The 17380-nt window shown below is 42.1% G+C and overlaps 1 protein-coding gene across 1 annotated transcript in view; it reads left to right on the forward strand.

The window, feature by feature from the left end:
• The window catches only part of SPATA16 (spermatogenesis associated 16), a 175842-nt gene extending 158761 nt beyond the window's left edge, over positions 1 to 17081 (forward strand). The window contains exon 11 of the mRNA XM_067536563.1: positions 16737 to 17081. Coding sequence (XP_067392664.1) covers positions 16737 to 16859 — 123 coding nt within the window. The 3' untranslated portion in view covers positions 16860 to 17081. The remainder of the gene's footprint in view (positions 1 to 16736) is intronic.
• Positions 17082 to 17380: the final 299 nt, after the last annotated feature.

Below are 17380 nucleotides of genomic sequence, written 5' to 3' on the forward strand. Positions count from 1 at the left end.
ACAAGTGCTGGATCAAGCTTTAGGTATCCTAACTTTAGCCATGCATTTTTTAAAATCTTGGTCAGGGTATTTTGCTCCTTTTCAGTGTGACCTTAACATGAATTAGTCCAATTAGTCCAAACGGAACAGAATGTTCTATGGTTAGGAATAGAGCTGTCCAAAATTCAGAATTTCCATTCTTTGGGGGAAAAAATTTTTTTGTTCTGAATTGGAACAAAACAAAAACAAAACCCTAGAAATTTCCCAAAAAACAAAATTTTTGAAAACATTTATTTTCCAGTCAGTCAAAATGTTTCATTTTTATACAATTGAAACACTTTGTTCTGTTTCTGACTTGCATTTTATTTTATCGTGTATTATAATTTAATTGAAAATTTAACACATTTCTAAACAAAAAATCTAAATGTTCCATTTAGATAAGGATGAAATGTTTTGTTTTGATTTTATCAAAACACATTTTTTTCATTTTTTTCCCTAAATGAAATTTAATTAAAATCACATAGAAAGTTTCAAATTCAAAGAAACCATATTTCCTGACAGATAATCATTCTGTTGTGAACTTTTTGACCAGCTCTAGTTAGGAATGTTAGACTAGAGTAAACAGCCCTAACAGATAGTTGAGGAGCAGGATTAGGTGAGATGAAGAGCTGGTGAATGGAGGTTGTATGGTTCAAATTTCTCAAAGAGCTCTCAATTGCTCAGCCATCATGTGACTGATTACGTGGCAGTATGCATACAGCTGTATGTGGATTTCTACAGTTACAAGTTAGTTAATATCCTTTATTGCCATTAAATTAATTTAAATGTGCTGGAACAAGCATGAGATCACAGTGTAGCTTGTGCAATCAGTTATAAATGCAAAGTTCTTAAAAAATCTGCAGTCCAGATTGCCACCGCTGAAGTTTGGCTTCTTCAATAGAAGAAGTGGTTGCACCTAATGAAAACACTCAACATTTTTCTCTGAAGCAGCAGAATTATAGCTGTGCCTATTTTCCAAAATGGTTAAAGCGTCTGTCAGAATTCTCATTGCAAACCACGATTTTCTGGGTTTTAAACGTTGTCAACCATAAAAATTCACTCAGGCTGAAACTTGATATGCAAAGGCCCTTGAAATGCATTTCTTTTCTTTCTGTGATAGGACAAAGAGCTTATCAAATTAATTTCAAATTATTCTGGCCATTTTTAAACCGCAAGAGTGACAAAAAAATAAGATTTTGGTGGATGCAGATGTTTATGGGATTCTGCACTCATCCAGTTCATTGATGGCTTTGCCTTTTTCCATTGAATGTTGTCACCGAATGTATCATACTGACTAAATGTTATTTTAAAGTATTAGAAACAAAGAAAAAAATAGCTAAGTAATTTTATCGGTAAAAGCAAATTGCAATGTAAAGAGGCTGCCTTTCTGTGTATTAATGGGATATGGAGAATTCCACCTAGATAAAATTTGGCCAAGGTACAAAGTTGCTGAAATAATTGCACCTGACAGCTGTTTGAGTTGGAGGCAGTCTCAGTCCATTTTCTAGTGAACAGGTGCCTGACCACAAAATGCTCACTAATCCCTGACATCCCAGCTGGTATTCTCAGCAGACTGGCCAAGGAATTAGGTACAGAGAAGCTGAAAGTCACCTCCCTTCACCCTCCACCCAAAGCCCAAGTATCTGTGATTTGTGCAGGGAAGCTAATGTTGCAGGTGGCAGGTATAAAAACTCTCCCACAGTCCATGTGCCTCCACACCATCCCCTAAGCTAGACTAGAGGCTGAGATCTCTCCACATCCCTTCCAGGGGAGGTTGTGGCCCCTGGATCCATGTAATCAAGGATCCATTGGCCATGCTTATGTCCAGTCCCAGCCCAGTTTCCATGTTCCCAAGTGGAGCTGACACAGAGCCTGCTTCCACCATGTGTAGAGGATTTGGAGATCTCCTGTGTACCCATTAAACAGCTGCTGCTCACCCTCCATGCGGTGAATCAATGGCAGTTCTGCAGTGGGGACTTTCTATCCCATATACTACTAGATACGTTTAACCCACAGAGACCTAACTTTCCTTCCTCTCCCTCATCAGGGTAATCCCACCAAGTCAGCATTCAAGCACATTTACTGAGCAGTGCTGAAGAACTAGCACTGTCACTTTCTGTTCTGTGCCTGTATTTAAAATGATCTTCTATCTACCAGGCAGGACTTTGTGTCAGGGTACGTTGTCTGACTGCTGTAGGCGTTAGCGATGTCATTGACTATTGCAAGGAAACACTGACTCATGGACTCAGGACCTTTCGGGTAATTGAAGGAGGAATTCATGTTCAGTCATTTCAATATAGGAGAAAGGACATTAATAAAATATCTTTGACTTTCATCCCTCTTTTTACAGTTTTAAGAAACTCCCATCTTAAACTTGCGAGAGCCTAAAAACCATAACTTTTGGGGTTGCAACCGTGAAGTTTTGTCTTGTGTTCAAGTCGCTGGGCCAGGACTGTAGCCTTGATCTATGGATCATGTATTAATTATATTGATTACTTAAGAATACTCAGTTATCATTCTGAAGTTTGACAAGTTCTTGTCCCATGATCAGGCATAGGTCCTGGAACTAAGGGTGTGGGAGGTGAGGCAGGCTTGAAGTGGTTTCCCTTATATACAGCGTTTACAGTTTGGTTCAATGGCTGTCAGCACCCCCATGATAAAAATTGGTCCAGCACCCCTGAGATCAAGCCTAGTATTATCAAAATTACTTTCAGTTGGGAACCCCGATGTGCATGGTTGCAACATTCACACTTTAGGAACTCTTCTGTATTTGTAACGGTTTATTAATACATTTAGCACAGTCACAAACATTCTAACCCAGCCAGGTTGATAGAAATAGCACAGAGTGTACATCCGAACATCCGTATACTCGCACCATCCTTTGCAGAACAACCTGAAATGCTAGCCATTATCTTTCTCAACACCTTCGTCATCATCACCAGTGGCCATCATCCTGACACCTCCCAAGGGCTACAGCTCTCTCTTTTTCTGCCAGAGGCTGGGAATACAACTTTTATAGTATATTACGCTGACGCCACTATGCCTAGTTCATACTCCCTAGGGGTTTCTCCCCTCTTCATTATTTGTATTTGCTCACCCTACTACATGTTGGGGTGCCCCTTCTCCTACAGGTTAGTATATTAAATATCTCAGCTTATTATCACATACATCAATTCATTGCCATGGCACTCTTGTGGTCAAACATCTGCAGAAGTTCCTATCCTAAAATATCCAAAAAGTTGGTGTCAGGTCATATTCCTCTGGTTGCCTGATGTGGGTAGGTACAAACTGCCCCCTTAAATACTCCATTCCCAGTTCCACAAAAATTAGGGTGACTGTTGTTGGGCTATATATCTGCACCAAAGTTCATAGGCCTCAAGCCCTATGCTAACTGGTGAAGCCAATGTCTTACAGGAGACAGGCCTGTAGGTTCTTAGTGCTACTGCTAAATAAAATAAATGCTAAAGCTAGCTCTATGGTCTATAAGACTCAGGTGTTTTAGATTCAATTCCCTGCTCTACCACAGCTATCTTGTGCGACATTGGTCAAGTCACTTAATCACGCTGTGCCTTAGTTCCCCCCACTGTACAATAAATAAATAAATAAATGGAATATTAATACTTCCCGCCCTTGGGAGAATCAATTCATTAATATGTGTAAGGTGCCCAGATACCACCGTGACGGGGTGGAGAGGGCATGTAAGTTGATAAACAGGCACGTTAGAACCTACCAACTGGTAACTTCCACAACCAAAGGAAGGTACAATAATGCAGCAGGGCCCAATACAGATCTTTTTAATCTTCATATGTAATAATACAGATCTTTCCCTCTCCTCCTTTCAGTTCCCTTGGAATACGGACAGCTTGTGGTTTAATAGGATCCTTTTAACATCTTTGGAACAACTGAATAATAGCCACAAGTTGACAAATAGACTTCTCCGAGCTGCTACATGTGAGACACTTCATAAAACCTTCACATCTGAGTTTACCTCAAGGGCATTACATACTTTGCAATGTAGATAAGTTATTATGGCCGTCTTTTGCTGAGCTCAGTGGAATGACTATTTCATAAATCTGAAAGCAGACCAAACATGTAATAATGAATAAAAGAACAGATGTAACTAACAGAAGGATAAATATATGGAAAAAGTAGTACTAATGTATGTGACTATAAAATCGAATAAAATTAGCCTATATTTTTGCCAGGCAAACAGACTGTTGGATAGTTAACCTTTGCTTCCAGTGCCTATGCTTTATTCAGCAGCCACAGGATGCTATTTAATGAACTGCTGTATTCCACTGATATTCCCTCTTAATTGAAAACCTAACCATGGAAAAGGGGAATAGACTAGACAGTCTTCAGGTCAGGAGTAGGAACAACAAGGGAGACTCTTGATATCTTGATGGAAGGAGGGACGTTAAATAGCACTGGATGCTGGATACTACTATACTTACTTGGTATAGCTGATGTTGGAAGGTGGATGTGGGAAAAAAATGTAAAGGTAATCTAATCCAGTGGTTCTCAACCAGAGGTACGCAAACCCCTGCGGGAGTTGACTATTTTGAACGTGGGTGCCAGGGAGCCCAGTGGAATTTTCAAAGGGGAAGGAGAAGTTAGAGTAGGAAATGAGATTCTGCACCGTTGTCTCCACTGATGCAGGATGGGAGTGTTGGAAAGACAACCAAAGAATTAAACTAATAAATTCAATAGCATTGTTGTGATAATAAAAACGTGTCATCATCTTCACTTTTATACTTGTATAAGCAATGATGGAATTTTCAGAGTTTCCAAAACTTCCTGTCCATAAGTGAATCACTGCCTTTGAAAGTAACCCCTCTGGTTCTATCTCATGCACAGAATAGGCAGAAGAGAGGAAATGGCAAGAATGTGGTGCTCACAATGTCATATGAGCATTTCTATGAACTTGCTGCTCATTCTGCCTCATAATGACGGTGAAAGGGGTTAAGTTCACCCCACCAGCTATGCAGAAAAAAGTGATTGCATTTTACCAGCTCCTCATCCACCCAAGTGGCCAGTGTCTATCTTAATGTTAGAACTAACCTAAACCACTGACCTTTTATGTGCCTCCAAGTTGTTGATAGGCCAGTAATAAAAACCAAACACGTGGGATGTTACTACTGGGGAGAGAAGGGAATGACTGCTCTGGTGCTACAAGTGACTTTTAATGCCACTAGCTCCTAATTTATAGATATTTGGCCTATTCCACTATATACGATGCAGGAAGAGACTGTTCACGGGAAGAAGTTTAAATAATGGTGTCAAATATAGCAACATTGTACTCTTTTAAACCTTAAAAAACTCAGCTGATTGTGGTCAGCTCCTTTTCCAGTAGGTTACAGGGCATGAGGCATTAAATATTGGCATTGGGCAAAAAAATGTTTACCAAAATGTTTTTCAGTGGAAATTGTAGATTCAAGTTGTGTTACACATTTTGCAAATTCATGTCGAATTCATCAAATTGTTTTGGCTGAAAAAAATAGTATGAGAAGAATCAAAACTTTCATTTTGACGTTTTTTTTTAAAACAAAATATTTAAATTTTTCTATTTGAAACAACTTTTCATTTTGAAATTTTCTTCAATTATTTAAAAAAAAAAAAAACCACTCAAAATGAAAACATTTCAGTTGACTCAAAGCATTATTTTCCCTGACTTCTTGGTTCACTGAAAATTTAATTTTTTGGTTTATTTGTGTCTAGGCTACCTGAAATAAATTTTCTTTTCCAGTTTTTCAGAACTGTCAGTGAACAGACAAATCAATTATTTTCACAGTTCTATTGAAGATCCCGCTACACATTCCCTATAAATAGGGACTGGCCTGGGTATTTTGGGCTAACATTTCCCTAGCCCTTGCTATCATGAAGCGCCCTGTGCATAAATTCCCTGCTTAGCTGCTGCCCTCCTGTCCATGGTCAGGTATGCATATGGAGCCAATCCTGCAAATTCTTACTACCAAGCATTATGCTCACTACTAAGAGAAATGCTACGAGTTATCAAGACTACTTGTAATAGTAAGCACTATACTTGATAGGAGTGTTTGCAGGGGTGAAGTGAAATTGGATTATTCAAGCTGTCAAGTACTTAGTAAATGTAATCTATCACTATTATTATTTACACTTTCATTGCGAAACAATCCTCTTCCCCCACCTGCTTTTAGCACCAAATTAATGCTAGCATACTTACAACCATCCTGTTTCCTATCGGTGCGTATTGAACCGTTTTTCAGTGTTTTACTAATTCAGTCCTTTAGGAAGGAAATGTATGACAGAGCCGTCTGTCACCTTACATGCCTGTTTCATTAAAGAATGGCAGTGAAGATGAGCCAGATGTGTGCAAAATACAAAAGAGAAACATTGTATTTATCTCTTGCATCAGCTTCCAAAATTGCGGCCTCTTCTGAAAGCAGGCCCAAGGCAAGAATTGCACAATCTTTTAGATTAAGTTGTCAAACAATTGTAGGTAAATGCTTTGGATCTGGAAACAGTAGTTATGTGTATTGTGTATGTCACAGTTCAGGGCAACTGCACCTGTATTCCCTCTATGTGGTCAGCAAGGCACCCAGATTTAGGCTCCTAGTTCTTCAACCATCACCTATCCTGGACTTTCCCAGGTTGCACAGTTTCCTGCCTACACTATGAGTTCCCCAGTAAGTCAGAATGCATAAGTAGGCCTGCTTTGCTTTCTTTTCAGAGCCTATAAATAATTATAAAATACAATACAGCTTTTTCCTAAGCAAGCACATTTATTTTTAAGGTGAAAGCATTACAGAGAAAACATATTAAAAAAACGCATGCTAATAAGCTCGCCAGAGATCATCCCAACTCCAACAAGGGCTCTGGTAGGAGTCAGTCCTTTGAACCACAACACGGGGGTTTTGTGTGGTGACATCTTTTGACCAGAACAAGAACACCCATGAATCTATAAGTCTCTCCTTTATACAATTTGGACCTCTGATCTTGTCCTCATTTAACGGGTGATCAGCAAACAACGATCCTCTCCTCAAGGTGAATCTTCAAAAAGCTGAATTCTTGCATCACCAGGGAAGTACATTTGCATTCACCTCCCCTTAGAGATTTCCTGGGAAACTGACTTAACTTTAAACCATCATTCTTGTCTGGCACATTGTTTCACATAGTTCTTTGAAGTTTATACCATTCCCAGGGTTTACATTAGTCATGTCATCCCCCAGAGCAGGGGCATGCACAAAGCAGGCAAGCAGGGCCATGGCCCCCTCCCCCAAAATCTCCATGTGTCCCTGCAGCCCAAGAAGGGAGGAAGCAGCAGCGTGGCTCCTGCCACAACCCTCCCCCCGGCCAGCTGCAGCCTGCTGCTGGAGTCCCATTAATTCATTGCCTCTGCCTCCATCCCCTGACTCACCTCAGCAGGCAGTCCGCAAAGGAGACCACAGTGCTGGGACTCCAGCAATGAGGAAAATCATGCATTTCTATGGCCAGAGTTTTCCCAGCTAATGAGCACCCTTTGCTCCCAGAATCTGTGCAAACCACATCACTTACTTTTTTTATAAAAATCTTCAAAGATTTCTGCTCATCACTTTTACTCATCCTCTCAACTCTTACTCCTGTGCTTCATATATAAACCTCACTAGCCTCTCTCCAATATCCTTTTCTATAGAGTTTTACTGTCTACGTTTATTGCACTGAGGTTTTCTATAAGCTGGTTAATCCTGAATGTAAAATAAAAGTATGAAGGATGAAGATGTTGAGATGTTTCAAGATGTTGAAGGTCAACACCTTTGCCTCCTAATACCAGTAGTTCCTAACTAATAGAAATAAATACAAATGTTTTAAAATTTATTCTGCCACTACATGTAATTTATGGCTCTTGGATAAAATTTTCAAGTGCAGCAAAATCACATAGGCCAGATTTCTAAAGGTATTTAAACACCTAAAGATGCAGATAGATGCCTAGGTGCTTTTGAAAATTGCACTAGGTGCCTAATTCCCATTGATAGCAATATGAACTAGAACTTGAGGTACTTTTGAAAATGCCAGTAGGCACCTAAATATCTTTTTTAATCTGCTCCGCCTCCCCCGCCCCCACGGTGGCCTAATTCCCACTGATTTGTTCAATGAGATTTAGGCACCTTGGAAACTGGGACATAGGCTCTTGAGTGACTTCTGCGCATTTGACAACTTTACCAAGTGTCACATCTTCCAGAGTTAAAACTAAATTGGCTTGTTGCATATCTATCTAATTTTTTCTAAAGATCAGATAAATACTTTTCCTCTATTGGTTTGCCCCTATGGAATATTAACTCCTGCATCTTCTGCTTTTGCAAAGCCTTTGATCTGTTTTAGCAGCTAGCATGGTTGATGGAAGGTATTCCTGCTCAAATTTATGAAGTTGTCATGCTGCCCCTTTAAAAAAATATGTAGGCATCTAGTTATGTGACCACAACTGCTTTCCCGTGTACTGGATAAGTTAACATCGTCCTGTTGATTGTTTGGAATCATAGGGTTAGAAGGGACCATGCCAAGGTGCAGGATTTGTTAGATCTAAACCATCCAAGACAACCTTCTGAAAACCTCCAGTGAAGAAGCTTCAATGGCCTCCCTAGGCAGTCTGTTCCATTGTCCTACTGTTCTTACAGATAGCAAGTTTTTCCTGAGATTTAATGTAAATCTCCTATGCTGTAGTTTGAACCCATTGCCTCTTGTCCTACCCTCTGTGTCAAGAGAGAACAACTTTTCTCCATCTTTTTTATGGCAGTCTTTCAGATATTTGAAGACTGCTATCATGTGCCCCCTTAATCTCCTCTTTTACAAACTAAACATACCCAGTTCCTTCAGCCTTTGCTCATATGGCTTGCATTCCATCCCATCTTTGTCACTCACCTCTGGATCCTTTCCAATTTCTCAACATCCTTTCTATACATTAGTGGCCAAAATTGGACACAGTACTCCAGCTGAAATCTAACCAGCACCGAGTAGAGTGGTACTATGAACCTCCCATCAGTTTCATGCTTTGCCTCTGTTAATAAACCTAAAATTGTCTTTGCTTTTTTTTGCAACAGCATTGACTTGCTGAATCATGTTGAGGATATGATCCACCACAACTCCCAAATCCTTCTCAGCAATGCTGCTGCTAAGCCACTTAACTATGTTTGTGCATTTTGTTTTTCTTCCTAAGTACAGCACCTTACATTTGTCTTTGACGAGTTCCATTTTCTTGTCTATAGCCCAATTCTCCAATTTATCAAGACCCCTTTGAATTTTAGCTCTATTCTCCAAAGTGTTTGCAACCCCCTCTAGCTTTGTGTTACCTGCATATTTGATCAGTATGCATTCTATTCCTACATCCAAGTCATTAATAAAGATGTTAAATAACATCGACCCAGAAGCGATCCCTGTGGAACCCCCAGTTGAGACTTCCTTCCACTCTGATATCATTCCATTAATAGCTACTGTTTGTTTGCAGTTATTTAACCAATTATGATTCACTTAATGGTAGTTCCGGCAAGCCACATTTCTCCAGCTTACCTATCAGACTGTCATGTGGGACTGTAGTGAAAGCCTTGCTAAAGTCCAGGTATGTCACCCTATCCACCAAACTCGTTACCCTGTCAAAGAAAAAAATCACTGATCATGGACATCTCTTCCTTGGGACAAGCCTTCTGTAGCAATTATGTGTAGAAGTGACAAGTTTAGTGACAGCCGTGACCCATCAGGACTTGGATGAAAAGACCCTGGACTCTGGATAATAACTGTATAATACATCTTTGGCCCTATCATCCTTTTTGGGTTTGCCGCATCTTTAAGAAAGACTATGCAAGGTGCCCTTGTCCTAGTGAAGAACAGCACCGAATGCACAGAAAGCCAAAGCAGTCGGGCTCTCTGTGAGAGTACTGGTAGTGTATGTATGAAGCAAGCACTATCAGAAGAGGAGGGAAGTAGTCTTTCAAGAAGGAACATGGCCAGGCTGAAAGAGCCTGTGTCACATGCTCTCCCTTTCCCTGCTCCCGTGACATTGCATATCAAAAGCACACAAGAGACGCAGAAATTAGCTGTCTCTGATGCCTCCCCACCCAGTTGCTGTGTGCTTACGGGACTGCAGAGTTAAAGGGATGGGTGAGTACTGAGTGCTGGCAGCCACATGAGACACCAGGAGAGTCTACAATAGGAATAAGGACATCATAGCCAATCAGGCGCCACATCATTTTTATCCCTTAAAGGGACCCCCAGATAAGTCAGTATAATAATGGTAATATCCATGATCCAGCTGCTAATGGTATTCAAGACACAGGGTGTGATCTGCTACAGGGATATAAACCACATTCATGAGGGAGACTTCTACAGTGACCCTTGGTGGCTAGGTGCAAGTATCCAAAACTAGCCATCTGGGCATGACAGCAATCACAGGATACAAGTAATGTGAGCACAGCTGGCCCATACGCAGCAGTAAGTGAGATGCATCCAATTACATCCCTCCTTTCCCTTCCTACCAAAAGCAAATAGGATGTCCCCCAGAGAATAGACCTGAACCAGGGAGCAGCAAAGTGGCGTGGCTGGGATCCATCACAATGCCCTGAGCAGGGCTCTCTCCTGGCCGATGAGCAATGTCGACAGTTGTCTGCTGCATTTCCATTCACTATCATTGACCCACCTTACCCCTCCCCGCTGGCAAGCCTCAGGATATTGCAGGATATTATTGGTAAAATGAGTAGGGTCAGGACTGGAAATATCTTTATTCACTTCAAACAAGGCATATATTCTTCCTTATCTTTGTATGGAGTTCTATTTAATGTCTCTTTCAAGAATGCAATAAAATGTTTCTGAATCAAACTCCCAGCTAAAGGAAAAGCCATATATTCTTCTCAACTAACAAGAAATTCTGCAGTTCAGCCTTCAAATTAATCATATTCTGTTATCAAAGTACCCCATATTGGCATTGTAGCCTGGCATTAACTATATTAAATAAATCTGCTGAAAGTATTTAACCATTTACAATATCTGCACAGTTTTGTAGCATAATGTAGCAGCATTTTAGTTAAATATGAGCTGTTTGCCTTTGTAGTTAAATGAACCAGAGACCATCTTCTTTTCTACAGTGAATTCAGAATTAACATATAGTGCAGGGTAATAGACATGTAGCCCATCCAGTCATTTATAGTGCATTAATTATACCTTTCATCTTTTCAAGACGTGTGAGAATGGAAATGCCTGTGTGTGTGGCACTGATGTCAGACAGACATGGACCGTCCATCCTTCCATTTATGGTCTTTAAAAAAAAAAAAGGTGAAGTGGGAAAGTGGAAAAAAGGAACTCCTTCAGGTCATGCATGTGTCTTAGCAGCAGTGAGAAGACAAGGTTTGTTCTGTGTGTCAGTGGAACACAAGGCCTGTGGATTAATGGTTTGATGGCACATCCGGTTTTGTACCTCATCCTTTTCACTTTGGGTTCCACTTAGAGCTTCCACCTGCCTGGTTTGTAACAGCCTTGACCAGTTTTTCTACTGCTGGGTTTTTTTTCACTTGGGACCAATGCTCACTGTAAGCTATGCGCACACAGCTGCGCAGCACTCTTCTAACTACCGTGCATGTCACATGGCGGGATTGCGACTGGCACTCAGGTCCCGCTCTGTGGGCTGAGCCCTCAACCTGCCAGAGCCATGGCAGCTCCTCTCGGTGCTGGGGACTGGGAAGCAGGACAAGACCTAGGCTCACCAGCAGAGAGAGGTAAGAAATGGGGTGAGGGTTGGAGAGGAAGGTGCAGAGGCTGGTTATTCTCTAATTTGGAAGTGACAGCTATAGTCAACGCAAAATGTCCAGAATAAGTTGACACAGTGAAGGATGGGCAAAATAGCCCTTTACTCCCCATGTCTCATTTATGGTTTGCTCTCCATAATGAGACGTACTTACAGTATATCATTCAGCCACTAGCCATCGCTGGATGGAGTTCAAAGTTCCAGATGGGGCGTGGTCTCTGGTAAACAAGAGAAAGAAAACTCCAACTCAAGCTGGGTGGAAGCCTCTTTGCTTGTGTTTGTAGCTTTTTTCTTTAATAAAGGCCTCCTCCTGGAGGACTGTGACTCCCTCTAGCCTGGCCCTCTCCGTGTTAGTCCCTTTGCAGTATAATTTTGCCACATTCTGATAGTCCCAGTTCCCATTTTTAAAAACCTCCCCCACTCTGCGTCCGTTATTTATTTTTTCTGTGTCTCTTTCATCCTCTGTTCATCGTCCAGGTTATCAGTCTGTCTCAATTTTCTACAGCTTTCTTTTCTTTTTCTCTTTTCCTCAGTTTGGCCTCTGTTGCTTTTCTCTCTATCAGTAAATACACAGGGCCCCGTATAGTCCTTAATGCAGAATTATAGACCAGCAGCTGAGGGTTTGTCTACACAGCAGCTAGACCCCCGCGGCTGGCCCATGCCAGCTGGCTTGGGCTGCGGGGCTATTTCATCACTGCATAGACTTATGAGCTTGGCGGGGAGCCCAGGCTCTAGGAGCCTGTGAGGTGAGAGGGTCACAGAGCTCAGGCTCCAGCCTGAGTCCGGAAGTCTACCCAGCAATGACACAGCCCCAACGCCCGAACTCCATGAGCCCGAATCGACTGGCACGGGCCAGCTGCAGGTTTTTTCTTTGCTGTGCAGACATGCCCTCAGAAAAGAATTACATTGTAGAACCAGCGGAACTCCATTGACTTCCTTAGTAGAAACTCATATGGCTACCGATAAAAGCTTGTAAGTGTGAACCCAGCCGAAAATGATGCTGTTGTATTCCTTAGGCTGCCAATAGCATAACTTAAATTAATTGTGAGATGGGCATAGACTTCTCTATGCAGCTCCATGGGTTATTCGTTATTAGCAATGAAACTTAATTAGGACAACTTACATGTCAACATTGTTAGGCATGAGAAGCAGCTTGAGATCCTGGGATACACACATTCGTTACTATGATGATCAGGGAGGAAATGCTTTTCTCAGTATCAAATGCCCCCGCTTTCCACTACCCAGCTACCAAAACCTCCAGTTTCCACAAGTGACCGCTTCTACGGTGTGTTGTCAATACAAGACTCTGAAGGCACAAGAAAAACTTTAGGGGTAGCATACCAGAACTTGAACTGAATAGCAGGTGAAGTCACACAAGGAATGAACTGCACTGCCATTATTCAGTTACATAGTTCATTCCATCAAAAGCGTCAATTTTTATAGTTAGCCAGAGCTGCCACTGCTCTTACAGCCTGTCATGCAGCTGTACTGCAAAATGGAGGGCTCTGCTGCAGATTTTAGGTCTAGTTTGGTGTAAGTATTCGTGCCCCTTTTTCTTCCATCTCTCCCTCTTTCTCTTTGTTTTCCGTTCTTCAATGTCTTTCCACATCTCCCCTGTTTCCTCTGTCCATTGGGACCTGTCTGTAGTGACCCAGTGAGAAGAAACAGGGTCAAGCACAACCTGAAATTGGGCCCTGGGGGGGAGAGCCACCTCAGTGAAGGGGCCATTCCCGTCATGAACCCAAAGAACATGAGTATAGATTTCGTTCAGCTGTTGCTCTGCTGTTTGGAAGCCTATCCAGAGTCGAAATGGTTTCTGCTGCCTCTGCACAGCCAGGAGGCAGGGGTGGTGTGGCATGATGGGGGAGTGCAGCTCATGGCAGCAACAGAGCAAAGCACGGGTAGCAATCCAAGTTGTCTGGTCCCTCAATGAAAATGGACCTCATGGACTCTCAGTACGTGGAAGTTTGCACCCTCGCACAGGGTCAGCCAAGACACTGTACGCTTGGATGCATAGAAGTGCATCGCTTGCAACTAGGGAAGGCATTAAGGGATGTTACGCCTGGGATGAAACGTCATTGGTGGAGCTCATGTATTGGCTTCTTGTATTGGATAATCCTAAAGGCCCAGTCGTGGCATTGACGTCAAGGTGGAATGTGCTGCATCTCTATACTGTAGACAGGGGGGGTTTTCCCCACTATGGAAGCCGAAAGGCTGATCCAGTGGGCATAGGACCAGGCCTGAAATGAGTCACACAAGAATCACTAACGTTATTGACTAGTGTCAGGTCTCTGGACCAAATCCTTTGACTTCAGTGGTAATGTTGCCTGAGTAAGGACTGTAGCACTTAGTTCTGTTGCTGCAGGATTTGCCCTGTCCGTAGAAGGCAGATATCAGCTACCGTCACCATTTGGCTATAAATATTTCTAACATTTTCTCTACAACAGCCATGTCCACAGCATCTGAAAAGCCTGCTCTGTGACAGTAGCCTCTTTCATGCCATCTTCTGACTATAACCCTTCAACCTGACATCCATATGCTCCGTTTACAATGCCTCCAATTTACCATTTGAAAGGAAATGTGCAAGCTAAAAACCATGAATAGGAATCACTGAAAGGTGCAGCCACCTAACAGCCATTTTTAAACTATTCCCCCACCTCCTATCATCTTGTCAAAGGACAGGATTTGCATTGTGTTCATATGGTAATTTAAATCTTGCTCAGCCTCACTGCATACATTTTACTTGTAAGTCAGGTATGGTTTGAATGCCATCACTGCTATGCAAATAACATCATCAGCGCCTCAGCTGTGGCAGTAGCACAGCAGTTATGGAAGCAACTGTTATTCTCCCACCTTCCCTCGCTATGCCATACTAGAAGTTATTGGGGGGGGTCTTGCTTTGACAGATGTGTTATAAATATAATATGCATACAATAGCAGAAGAGTTGTGAGTTGATCTATGAAAATAATTCCATGCAGAGCTTTCCGGAGACATTATCAATCTTGGGATCCGTGCTGCACTGGTTTATTATATCTCAAGAACCCAGAGGAAAAGCTTTTCCCATTTCCCCCACCCCCCCATATAACCTGTTCTGAACAAGGTTTAGGAAACACTATCCTGAGGGGAAGAAACTCAGGAGCTACGCCCCAAGGTATATGCTTGGCTGAAAGAAAAGAGCAATTTTGTTAACTTCAAGAAAAAAAACAAGTGGCTTTTTAATCTAGCCGTGGGTGGAAGGCTGGTCTTGCAGGTAAAGTACTGGACTGGGGCGGTCAGTTCCCAGCTCAGCCACAACCTTCCTGTGGGCCCTTGGGTATGTATTTTCATACCTAGGCACCATGGGGAGGGGGCTTTTTAAAAACAGGGATGTTAACGTTACCTTTCACTCACCCTTTGTCTCGTTAGGCTGGATTGTAAGCTCCTCGGGGCAGAGGCTGTCTCACATTCTCTCCTTGTACAGTCCGCACTGAAATGGGGCCTCAATCTTGGTGGGCACCTGTAGATGCTACTGTGACAGAGCACTTAGCCACATGTGGGTGAAATTCCACCACTGAGCACGCACCATGTTGCCGAGGATAGCTGGGAAAAAAACCCAACCTGTGCAAGAGTTTCAAGTGGCTTTCCAGCAAGGTGCGGGGTATAGGTGCCCCACTGAAAGTCTACACTCCAGGGATGGTGCTGCCCCAAAAGTCACAGCAGGCGACACCGTACTGTGGGCCTACTACAGCAGAAGCCTCCGAGGGGCCTGCTAGGCAAACCCCTGAGTCAGTGTGCATGACCTGCATGATTTTTACACACAACACCTACCATGTCCCCCGCCCACCCCATATGCACATGCACCAGGCAGACCCCGGGTGGAGTGGAGCTGCTTAGCGCCGGAGGTCAGGAGTCACACTGCAGTAGTAGCCTCACCCATTTTGGAGGCATATGGAAGCAGATCCTGGCCCCTAATCTACAAGTAAAGTGCAGTAGTAAACCGTGCTCAGATTAGTTCTGTTATGACAAAAGCAACGCTCCACTGAACGTGTGTCAGGATGATGGATTAAGCCTTTTTTTTTTTAAGCGTGCATCTTAGAATGCAATTGGAAGATTGATTCGTTAGATGCTTATAGATATGGTGCTTTGGAATGGGTTTGTATATCATTAAATGCAAAGTCGTCAGCATCATGTTCACCTTATGAGAATGCTGCTCATTTCAGAGGATGAAAATGGGTATGACTAAACCTGAACTATGGACCTGGAGAGCCATGTAAATATATATGCATCAGTGTTTACAGAACACCTGTACACCATCCCATTTTGTATATGCTGTTTTAGATTGTTTTTAAGCTGTTTTTGACAGGAAAAAAAGTATGTGTATCTGAAGTGCCATTTATTAGAATCATTTTGATTTTATTCTAACAGGAGACTGATGGTATTCTCAGGAATTATTGTTTTGCATCCTTTAGTCTTTTACTGTATCCTCTGGTGAATGATATTTCATGGGAAAATGTATTTATTCAAAACTTCATTTAGATTTAATAGAAAAATGACTCTTGCCATGGCAATGTGGAATACTCATTTTTCTCCCTGTGCTGACTTTCAGCATATAAATGCCAGATGCCTCTGTTCTCTTTCCGCATTTCTTTCCTTATCAGAAAAATTTGCTTGAGATTAATTTCCTCATCATGCCTCCTTTTAAAAGGACTGTTTTTCAATGCCATTAAAAGACAGTGCTGTGATAAATTCCTATTTCCAGTGTGCAGAACCCAGTGAAAGAGTCTATTCCACATCAGTAAAGTAAATTCAATCCCAGTGGAAAGGGACAAAACAATATTTAGATACAGATACACCAACCAATGTTTATTCCGTAAATTAATTTTTTATTAAAAAAAAGAATTTATTTTGAAAGAACAAACCTATTTGAGGAAACGCTTTTTGTGTTTATTTGCAGGGGGGAACATACCTTTGACATTTATTTATTTCTCTTTGCAGGTTGGAATAATTGAAGACTTCTTATACCAATTAGAAGACAGCTTCTTAAAGACCAAAAAGCTCAGAATGGCCAGGAGGCAGAAAATGAAAATGAAGAGGCTTCAAAGCATACAGCAGCACTGATCTCTGGGGAAATATGATATTATCTTCTCCTCCCCCCTGCCCTCCAAGACATGTCGAGGAAGGCAGCAAGGACATTCATACCGTGCAAGTTTTGACAGTTGGGACAACCAGGGCCTGCCTTCAAATTAATGAGGTGTCCTCTCACGATGGCTCATCCTTTGCAAGGAGCTCCTGCACTTCATTAGTCTTAACTGGCAGAAATAAATGTTTGCAGGCAGCTTGGCTTGCATCTTATTCAAAATCATCTTGTTTATTTAAACCCGGTGGAGAAATAGCCATTGCTGCATCTTTCCCACGTTCTCCTTTTATTAGAGACTAAAGGTGTGTGGCTTTTATCCTGCTCTACAAAAGTGGCCTAGAAATAAGGGGACCCTCCTTTTTCAGGTGCCCAGCGTGCGGGTCTTACTCACAGAAGTGCTACGCATCCACCTGACAATCCATCTGAAATGAATGGATGCCCTGAGCTGCAGAAAACCAGGCTGTAGGGTGCAGCTTCGTAAAGGTGTGGCTCAGTTCAGCAC

This window comes from Emydura macquarii, unplaced genomic scaffold, assembly GCF_026122565.2.
Source record: "Emydura macquarii macquarii isolate MOO-44397 ecotype Brisbane River unplaced genomic scaffold, CSIRO-AGI_Emac_v2 contig_3603, whole genome shotgun sequence".
Classification (NCBI taxonomy): Eukaryota; Metazoa; Chordata; order Testudines; family Chelidae; genus Emydura; species Emydura macquarii.